General features: G+C 45.0%; 1 protein-coding gene across 1 annotated transcript; it reads left to right on the top strand.

Moving 5' to 3' along the window:
• Nucleotides 1–6134: 6134 nt before the first annotated feature.
• Nucleotides 6135–11140, top strand: PYURF (PIGY upstream open reading frame). Its single transcript, XM_073600895.1, has 2 exons — nucleotides 6135–6400; nucleotides 10993–11140. The coding sequence occupies exons 1-2, from the start codon at nucleotides 6213–6215 to the stop codon at nucleotides 11138–11140; spliced, it is 336 nt and encodes a 111-aa protein (XP_073456996.1). The 5' UTR covers nucleotides 6135–6212.
• The last annotated feature ends 15 nt before the right edge of the window (nucleotides 11141–11155 follow it).

The raw sequence follows: 11155 nt of genomic DNA, 5'->3' as shown, positions 1-11155 counted from the left end.
TCCTTCTCCACCCCCCGTTCTCCTCCGGCCCCCTCTGTGTCCTTCTCCACCCCCCCGTTCTCCTCTGGCCCCCTCCGTGTCCTTCTCCACCCCCCCGTTCTCCTCCGGCCCCCTCTGTGTCCTTCTTCACCCCCCGTTCTCCTCCGGCCCCCTCCGTGTCCTTCTCCACCCCCCCGTTCTCCTCCGGCCCCCTCCGTGTCCTTCTCCACCCCCCCGTTCTCCTCCGGCCCCCTCCGTGTCCTTCTCCACCCCCCCCCCGTTCTCCTCCAGCCCCCTCCGTGTCCTTCTCCAGCCCCCCGTTCTCCTCCGGCCCCCTCTGTGTCCTTCTTCACCCCCCGTTCTCCTCCGGCCCCCTCTGTGTCCTTCTCCACCCTCCGTTCTCCTTCGGCCCCCTCTGTGTCCTTCTTCACCCCCCGTTCTCCTCCGGCCCCCTCCGTGTCCTTCTCCACCCCCCCGTTCTCCTCCGGCCCCCTCCGTGTCCTTCTCCACCCCCCCGTTCTCCTCCGGCCCCCTCCGTGTCCTTCTCCACCCCCTCCCCGTTCTCCTCCAGCCCCCTCCGTGTCCTTCTCCAGCCCCCCGTTCTCCTCCGGCCCCCTCTGTGTCCTTCTTCACCCCCCGTTCTCCTCCGGCCCCCTCTGTGTCCTTCTCCACCCCCCCGTTCTCCTCCGGCCCCCTCTGTGTCCTTCTTAACCCCCGTTCTCCTCCGGCCCCCTCTGTGTCCTTCTCCACCCCCCCGTTCTCCTCCGGCCCCCTCCGTGTCCTTTTCCACCCCCCGTTCTCCTCCAGGTCCCTGGGGCCTTTGCATTAAACACTCTGGTAACTCTGGGGGGATGAGTTTCGCCTCCGCAGCTTCTTCCTCATCTACAGGATCAATATGGAAGGCATTTCAGTGATTCTTATTGCACCCAACTAGCCCAGAAGGAAGTGGTACTCAGACAAACTCAGACTCTTGGCAGACTTTCTGTGGGTCCTGATCATCTATACCTTTTGTTCCAAAGAGCTGCCCTCGGTTTAGTAACATTTTAAGCTCAACAACACTGAAGGCACTGCGTCGCTTTAACTGGCAATTGAGCGGTTGTGCGACGTTGTACTCAAACAAAATTTTTTTCCTTTTTTTCCCACAAATAGAGCTTTCTTTTGGTCATATTTGACTCTGCGTTTTTTTATTTTTTGTGTTTTAAATAAAAGAAGAGCGACCATTTTGAAAAAGAAACACAATATTTTTTACTTTTTGCTATAATAAATATCCCGAAATTTAAAAAAAACATACAAATTTCTTCATCAGTTTAGGCCAATATGTATTCTTCTACATATTTTTGGTAAACAAAATCGCAATAAGCGTATATTGATTGGTTTGCGCAAAAGTTATAGCACCTACAAAATAGGGGATAGATTAATGGCATTTTTTTTTTTTTTCACTAGTAATGGCGGCGATCAGCGATTTTTAGCGGGACTGCGACATTGTGGCGGATAGATTGGACACTTTTGACACATTTTTGGGACCATTGACATTTATATAGCGATCAGAGCTAAAAATGGCTCGCGCAGGGGAGCCATTCTGCCGCCGTTAACTGACAGGGGGCGGTCGGCAAGCGGTTAAAGTATTTTCCCTCTAGGTATAGGGTAAAGCCTGGTTCACACTTTTACAGGTCGCAGTTTGCATGAACCTGCAAAATGGAAAACACACTAAAAAATGCATAGGTGTGAACTAGGCCTAACTGTAAAACATTAACATACCAACATTATATACCACACGTACAGACCAAACTGTTCTCATCTCCCTTGAAGTGATTGTAAACGATCACCTTGTAAAACAACACATTCCGTTTAAAATAGGAATTAAAGGCAAAACATTTTTGTATAGATATAAAAAAAAAAACATTATAAATACTGTTTTTCCCTTTTTTTATTAGTGATTATAAAAAAGTATTCCCTCTGTTCTTAGCTGCATAAGAGCTGGGGGGGAGGAGAAGCTGTGCAGTGGGGGGGCGTGTCAGGCCAAGTCTGATCATTGGAGGACAGTACACTGAGTTTCCAGCATAACTGGAGAACTGACCATGATGTGCTCTCCTGCTGAGTGTGGTCAGCTTTTTAATAGGAAAGCAGAGGAACTGACAGGAAACACCAAGGATTTCACATAAAGGAACCAATACAAAAAGAACAGGGTACTTTTTCATACAAGGCACATATCAAATATGAAGTGTTACAAAGGGTAACAAATGCTTTAAGGCCCATACACACGATCAGAAAATTGTACGAAAAATACTGCTTTCAGAGTGATCACATGATAATCTGATCGAGAGCCGATCACGACAATTCATGCGAAATTATCCGATGGAACAAGCTTGAAAAATGTTCTCGTACGATTTTCTTTTAATCAGTACAGTTGTCGTCCGAAAATACAGTACAACTACAAAACAATACATTTCATCGCTCCTAAATTTTTATTCTGTCGTATGAGAATTTTCCTAACTTTAGCAACTTCTTTTATTTTCAATACGAGACTAGGATGCAAAAAAAAAAAAAAGATTAATTTGTCTGATTATCTCATCAAGTGTACGAGTCATAACTCTATCCAATATAAAAAAAAAAGTTTTGCCTATAGTTCTACTTTATTTGAATAAGCTGAAAGCGAACCTTCAGTCATTTTTTCAACTTTCCATCTAACGAATCTTCTGCCGTTGTTGTTTTAACTTTGGATAGTAAAAAAAAAAATTCTGCCAGTAAATACCTTATACAGCCCACTTCCTGTTTCTTGTCCGGTCATTAAACCTTTTACAACCACTTTAACCTACAGGTAAGCCTAGATTAAGGCGTACCTGTAGGTGCTTGAAATATCTCCCAGACCTGCACGGTCTAGGGGATATTTGCAAATCGCCGTAGGGCGATTTCTTCTGCGCATGCGTCGGAGTTAGAAAGGGCACGCTGTGCCTTTTCTAGCTCGGGTCATGCCCGCGCGAGTGACGTCACGCGACTCCGGCCAGTCACAGAGCCGGAGTTCGCGGCCCCGGAAGAAAGAGGGGTGAAGAATGGATGCTCGCTACTAGCGAGGAAGACGGGGACATTGCGGGCTTCACCTGCAGGTAAGTGTCACATAATGGGCTACTATGCAATGCATAGTAGCCCATTATGCTTTACCTTGGCAGGGAAACAAAGAGGAAGTAACACCCATCAGGGTTTACTTCCTCTTTAAGGACCGAGCCTCTTTCTGAGATTTGTTGTTTACAAGTTAAAAGCATTTTTTTTTTTTTGCTAGAATATTACTTAGAACCCCCCAAACATGATACTTTTTTTTTTCTAACACCCTAGAGAATAAAATGGCGGTCGTTGCAATACTTTCTGTCACACCGCATTTGCGCAGTGGACTTTTTTTGGAAAAAATACACTTTTTTTAAATAAAAAAATAAGACAACAGTAAGCCTGGTTTCACACATGTGCGGTGCGAATCGAAGCTCAGGTTTCACTGGGGAGATAACAATCTCCTGTTCAACGGATTCATTGCGTTTTTGCTCAGGATTAGAGAGCAGGGAGAGGGGGAGGGAGGGGGGGGGGGGAGGTGTAGTGAGGAGAAAGAGAAAATCCTTGTTCAGAACGCAATGCATCTGCGAATCAGATGCGTTCCCATAGGAGATAATAGGCTTGTAGTTCGCACCGCAATGCCCAAAAAACGCACACGTTTTTTGTGCAATGCGCAGTGCGAATGCAACGCACATATGTGAACCAGATACATTCATATGAATGTATTTTAAAATGTCCTGCGAATTAGATGCGGTGTAAGCCGCATCTAATTCGCATAGGTGTGAACCCGGGCTAAAGTTAGCCAAATTCTTTTTTATTTTGTGAAAGATAATGTTAAGCTGAGTAAACTGAGACCCAACATGTCACACTTCAAAATTGCGCCCGCTCCTGGAATGGCGACAAACTTTTACCCTTAAAAATCTCCATAGGCGATGTTTAAAAAATTCTACAGGTTGCATGTTTTGCGTTACAGAGGAGGTCTAGGGCTAGAATTATTGCTCTCGCTCTACTGATCGCGGGCGATACCTCACGTGTGTGGTTTGAACACCGTTTTCATATGCGGACGCTACTCACGTATGCGTTTGCTTCTGCATGCGAGCTCGGTGGGACAGGGCACGTTTAACATTTTTAATTTTTTTTTCTTATTTATTTTACCTATTATTTTTTTATTTTTACACTGTTCTTTTAAAAAATAAAAATTGTGTCACTTTCCCTCGATCTCGCTGTGGCTTAAAAAAATACCCGACATATATGCCATGGAAAAAGCCACCGCAACCATGTTAGGTAAAGAGGAGAAATTCAATAATAAATAGGTACAATGGTCTCTTTTTGTCAGTACTAGGGAATATGGCTGTGCACTTGTGGAGGGGGGAGCAGGTGGGATAATGTAAAGGGAGGAGGGGTTCTTTTTGTGTTTTTTTTTTTGTTTGTTTTTGTTCGTTTTTGTTATATTTGTGTATAGGAAGGACGTGAAGGTAAAACGTATATACATGTTGCAAATTATAAAATATAAGAAATTTCAAGACTCTATATATTTGCAGAAAATAGAATCGATTCATGTTAAAGATATATTTTGTGATACGCATGCAACTGAATTGTGTTTGTTTATATGTAAAAAATTGTTGGAAAATAAAATATAGAAAAGAATTATATTGAAGAAAAAAAAAAAGTCACTTTTATTCCTATTACAAGTAATGTAAACATCCCTTGTAATAAAAAAAGCATGACAGGACCTCTTAAATATGAGATCTGGGTTCAAAAAGACCTCAGATCTCATATTTACACTAAAATGCAATAAAAAAATAAAAATGTCCCTTTAAGAGCTATGGGTGGAAGTGACATTTTGACGTCGCTTCCGCCCTGCAATAGTATGGAGACAGTTGGGGGCCATCTTCCCCTCACTTGTCTTCATACTCGGGAAGGGCAAGCATCTGTTCAACGCTTACTGGAGCCGTTGGTAGCGGCGGAGGGCACCGGAGCACGGCAGGAAGGGGGGGCTCCTCCGCCGCTGATAAAAGTGATCTTGCGGCGAATCCGCCACAGAGACCACTATTATCGGAAACCGGACCACCCGCCGAAGAAGAGGATACCAGGGTTATGGCAGCTAGCTTCTGCCATAGCGTGTGGCGGTCCAGAAGTGGTTAAGAGGAATTGCAGTCTGCTCACATAATTTGTAATAACAAATGTGATTGCCATTCTGAAGCTTCCCTCCAACTACTTTGCATATTATTTTATATATACTGTGATTCTGTACTTGCCAAATATGCTGCAGAAATCTCCCTCCACTAAGTCTGGCTGCAGCCAGTTTAACTGTGGGCAGCTGAAGCTGCTGCCTGTTCACTTCCTGGATTTACATAGACACACACCTCCAGCTCTGCAGCTCTCAGTGGCCCTCTTATGACTCATCCCCCCCCCCTCCCTTCCTGGCAAACGCTCACCGGAGTGAGAGCGAAAGAGATGTGCATGATGTCATAAGCCTAGGCTAATGTCCAGACAATAAACAGGAAGTGGGCTGGAAGATATTTACTGGCAGAAACAAAATGTTTTACTATCCAAAGTTAAAACAACAAGGGCAGAATATTTAATAGATGGAAAGATGAAAAATTTCTGAAGTTCTGCTTTAGCCTTATGACATCATGCACAGCTTTCTCTCTCACTTTGGTGAGAGTTTGCCAGGAAGGGAGGGGTGAGTCATAAGAGGGCCAATGAAAGCTGCAGAGCTGGAGGTGTTCTTCTTGTGTGTCTGTGTAAACAGGAGGCGGCTTCAGATGCCCACAGTTAAAATGGCTGCAGTCAGATTCAGTGGAGGGAGATTTGTGCAGCATATTTGGCAATCACAGAATATATAAAATAATATGCAAAGTGGTTGGTGGGAAGCTTCAGAATGGCAAAGATGTCTTTAGTAGAAATTATGCAGATTGCAGTTCCTCTTGAAGTTGGAAGCTGATTGTTTACCATGCACAGCTGCACCAGACTTTGCACTCTCCAGTTTCAGTAAATCAACCCTACAGTGATCAGTGCTACCCTAATGTACACATACAGTATACATGTGATCATAGTTCCTGGGAACTGAGAAGGGTTGGCTTTGTTGTCAGTGGGAGCATTTTGAAGCGGTGCACACAGGAAGTAGGAAGAGGTGGAGGAGAACTGAGTGCAGTGAATGATGGGTAAGCTGTACTTGTCCTTGTAAGTGGATGATCATGCTGGGGATGAGTGTGATCAGAGCAGTATGTAAGTCTCTGTCATCGCCATCTGTCAGGCTGCAGCCTGTCCACACTGTGTCTGTCCTCAGAGCTGTAGGTCAGCAGATTAGGAGCAGCCAAGTGTTTGATAGCAGTGTGCTCCAGTTCCTGGTCTGCCCCCTCTCCAGGAAAGCACTCAGGTATGTCTTGCTGACAGCACAGCAACCTAATGTCTTTTTCCTGCATGGCAGCTTGTTGTGGGGTTAATGATCATAAATGTGTTTATTGGCAGACATGTTTCCCTAATATTTGCTTTAAGTAGGCAAAGGCTTGTAACATTGTGAAAACATTACTTTTAGTCATGTGCTAAGTTATCGTAGACCGGGGCTTGACAAATTTGCTTTGAATCTAGGAGCCAGGTTTTTTTTTTAAACTAACAAATCTTATGGCTGGAACATGTAACGTTCCCGAAGGTGAACTTCTCCTTTTAACCCTTTCACAGCCAGAGCTGTTTTTTGCATTTCTAGCACACGTTTTAAAAAAAAAAAAAAATGTTAGGCCTGAAGATTACATAAACCCCCAAAACATTATATATTTTCTGAAAGCGGACACCCTAGAGCAGCTGTCACTAAATGGCGGTCCTAACACAGACCGAGTGACGGTCCTGCCCAAACCCCCCAGGGCCGCCAGTGTAGTGCCCCATTTTAGCTGTCATTGGTTGCTGGGACCGCAGGTGTCCCAACAACCAGTGACGTCTTGTGTGCTCCCTGCCCCTTGCTGCTGAGCATGGCTCTCGCTCCCAGCTCTCACTCCCGGCTAGGCCGAGAGTTGAAGCGTGATGTCACATGCGCGCCCTGCTGCTTGCAGTTTCCAGATGCCGACTCTCACTCCTTGCGAGGTATGATGCCTCGCAGCTTCCTCCTCTATAGCTTGACACCTGTGCCAACTCCTCCCCTCAAGGTATGTGGGGAACGTCTTTTCTTAAGGGGATCGCTGATGGACATATTTTGTTGTGACCATCAGAGTGCCCCTTAACATAAAATGTGCCCATCAGCATGTCCCTTATTTTATGTTGAGGGGCATGCTAATGGCAACATTTTATGTTAAGGGGCACTCTGATGTGCACATTTTTATGTTAAGGGGTGCGCTGATGGGCACATTTTTGTTCTGCCAATTAGAGTGCCCCTTAACATAAAATGTGCCTATCAGCATGCCCCTTATTTTATGTTAAGGGTCATGCTGATGGGCACATTTTATATTAAGGGGCACAATGATGGGAATATCTGATGTAAGGGGGCACTCTAACGGGAATGCCTGATGAAAGGAGGCACTGTGATGGGGACACCTGATGTAATAGAGCACTCTGATGGAGACAACTGACGTAAAGGGGCACTCTGATGGGTACACCTAATCTAAAGGGCACTCTGATGGGCACACCTGATGTAAGGAGGTACTCTGATGGTGACACCTAATGTAAGGGGGGACTGTGATGGGGCACTCTGATGGGGACAAATTATATAAGGGGGCACATTGATGGGAGACACCAGATGTAAGGGGGCCTTCTGTTGCAGAAACCTGATGTAAGTGGGCACTCTGGTGGGAATACCTGTTGTAAGGTGGCGTTCTGATGAGAACACATTGCTTAAAGAGGAAGTGAAATCTTCCTCTTTAATTGTACCTACAGGTAAACCTATAATAAGGCTTACCTGTAGGTACTGTAAATATCTTTTAAATTTGCACCGTTTAGGAGATATTTACCGACATCATTGGCACACGCACACTGAAGGAACGGCCGGCTCGTGCTGTTTCTTCAGGGCCTATTCCGTGACTGGCGGCACCTGCTCGCATGCGAGGGAGTGACGTCATTACAGCTCCGGACAATTATGCTCATTATGTTTTTTTTTTTGGTTTTTTTTTTTTGAGGTTTACAACCTCTTTAAGGGGGAACTCTGACGGTGGCAACTGATTTAGGGGGGGTACCTGATGTAATGAATTACTCTGGTAGGAGCACCTGATGTAAGGGGGAACATCTAATTTATAATTACAGAGTATTACCAGAGTGTGTGGAGGAAACGGTAACAAAAGTGCCAGAGAGCGTGGCTTGCACCAAGGAAAGTAGACATATAAGTCTTTCATGGCATATACCATATTTATCGACGTATAACACGCACCCCAAGTTTAGGAGGGAATTTTAAGGAAAAAAACTTTTAGGAGGGAAGTTTAAGGAAAAAAAAACTTACATTTAAATGCCCATCAATGCAGCCTTGTCCATCATTGCATAATAATCAGTGACCATCTGCATCCTTTTGCCCAGTGTCATTTTCAGCCATTTGCCCTGTGTCATTTGCAGCATGTAATTTAAAATTACCGCCTCCGCCGAGATAGCCAGAGCCTGTGTACTCGACTGTACTTGGCTCGTCTCGCAGTCCCGCCCCTTGGCCCGGCTCCTATGATGGACATAGCGCAGGTCCAATGGCGGGACTGGGTGGGACTGCGAGCGGAGCCGAGCCTAGCCGAGTACACAGTACGGCTCCGTCTTTTTCGGTAGCGCTCGCAGTCTCCTCAGAGGCAGCAGGGAGGCAGGCGGGTGAGCCGAGACGAGTGTCTTTTTCGGCAGTGCTCTCTCCTCTTCCCCCCGGAGACAGCAGGGAGGCGGGACTGTGAGCGGAGCCGAGCCGAGTACACTCTGCTCGGTCTTTTTCGGCGCCGCTCGCTCCTCTTCCCCTCACAGACAGTGGGGATTGGCGTATAACACGCACCCACGATTTTCCCCTGATTTTACGTGCGTGTCATATGCCGATAAATACGGTACTTGAGATTCGGACATCGGCCGGAAGAAAATTATACTGACCGGACCTCCATGAATTTTAATTCAGTATCTCTGCCCTAGAGAATAAAATAGTGGTAGTTCCAATTTTTTTATGTCACACGCTATTACTGCAAAGGTCTAGGAAACACAAAATTTCAAAATAAAAAATAAATAAATCGTTAAAATTAAATTTTAGGGAATACAAAAATGCAATAAATCACCCAATTGTTTGGTTAAATATAAAAGCTGAGGTTGCACTGAGTAAATAGATACCCAACATGTCAGTACCCTTTATTTTTCATCTTGACAGTCAAGTTCCTCCGCCCCAAACTCGCTCATCCATGTCTTTCTGGACCTTGCTTCATACACTGGTGCGCAGTCTTGTTGGAACAGGAAGGGACCATCGCCAAACTGTTCCCACAAAGCATGGGAGCATGAAATTGTCCAAAATGTCTTGGTATGTTGACGTCTTAAGAATTCCCTTCACTGGAACTAAGGGGCCAAGCCCAACCCCCAAAAAACAACCCCACACTAAAATCCCCCTCCACCAAATGATTTGGACCAGTGCACAAAGCAAGGTCTATAAAGACATGAATGAGCAAGTTTAGGGTAGAGGAACTTGACTGGCCTGCACAGAGTCCTGACCTCAACCCGATAGAACACCTTTGAGATGAATTAGAGCAGAGACTGTGAGCCAGGACTTCTCATCCAACATCAGTGCCTGACCTCACAAATTCTCTTCTGGAAGAATGGTCAAACATTCCCATAGACACACTCCTAAACCTTGTGGACAGCCTTCCCAAGAGAGTTGAAGCTGCAAAGGGTGGGCAAACTCAGTATTGAACTCTACGGACTAAGAATAGTCTCCATAGTTTTGGTAATGTAGTGTATAAATATGAAGAAAAAAAAAAATAGGAGTTAAGCAATTACCCATTAAAACATATTCCTCTGTGTATCTACTTCAGCACCAGAGAAACACACACAGGTGCGGGTCCCCAGGGCTCTTGGAATAATGTACATGGTAAATTATGGTGTGGTACTTTCCCACCTCCACTTATGTGACAGCCATTTTTTCCCCTTGTTGCTCTACTGCTGCTGCTGCCACCATTTTTGTCCTGGATTTATGGGCTCTGAGTCTTCAGCCAGCTTTATCCATTGGCTGGCCAAGGATTACATAACTTTAGTGCTTGCTCCTCTTTCTGGCACGTGGCTCTTACTGCGTCCTGCAGATGTGTCTGTGTATAGTTAGGAAGAAACTGATGGCAGGCAAGCACTGTCACATAACTGAGGAAGGGATGTCACCAGTGCCATCTGTGGAGTGGAAAGAGGTGGCAGGGGAGCACTGATAAGGTGAGTATAACTGTGTTGGGCAATCTTGATCCAGAGCTGTGCCCGAGAGCAGCAGCACTGCTCTCTCTCTCCCTCCTCACTGGACTCAGTGACAGCAGTGGGAGCCATTGGCTCCTGTTGCTGTTAATCAAATCCAGTGATGAGGGAGAGGGGGCAGCGCCAAGCCTCACTGTGTGTGTAGTGATACAGTATGGTTCATAATCAAGCCCATACTGTGCCGCCATAGGAAGTGGCACACAGAAAAGAGGAGGAGGCCACAAGAGAAGGATCAGACCGCTCTGTGCAAAACCACAGCTCCGGTAAGTATCACATGTTAGCTATTTTTTTTTTTTTTTTAAAAAGAACCTTTAGAATCACTTTAATGATGTCTGCATGCTTGTTGCCAGGTCAGTCTCTGTGAGAGTATTGAAGCCACTGGGCTAACTTTTCAAAAATCGATCAGCAACGGCATTCCTTTTCTTTAATGTTGAGCTATAATTTTTTTTTGTTTATTTCAGAATGTTATTGTGGTTCTTGGTTATCTGCTAGCTTTATAAACTTACATTATTCAAAAGCAAAAAAAAGAAGACATAAAAAGGGTAATGGCAAGAAAACAATAAATCATTATCATTCTTCTCTCTTTTTGTGTTGTAGGTATAATGAATCCACCAATGAGCTAATCAATGATGATCTGGGCATTGCATATCCTATTATAGATGGTATACCAAATATGATTCCTCAAGCTGCACGGATGATTCACAAAGACCAGAAGCCTGAAGAGAGTGATCAGAAATCAGAATAATTTAACTGGAGAACT

The sequence above is a fragment of the Aquarana catesbeiana genome, linkage group LG01, assembly GCF_042186555.1.
Source record: "Aquarana catesbeiana isolate 2022-GZ linkage group LG01, ASM4218655v1, whole genome shotgun sequence".
In the NCBI taxonomy this organism is placed as follows: Eukaryota; Metazoa; Chordata; class Amphibia; order Anura; family Ranidae; genus Aquarana; species Aquarana catesbeiana.
The sequence above is the reverse complement of the archived record's forward strand: the minus strand, read 5'-3'. Positions and strand labels throughout refer to the sequence as shown.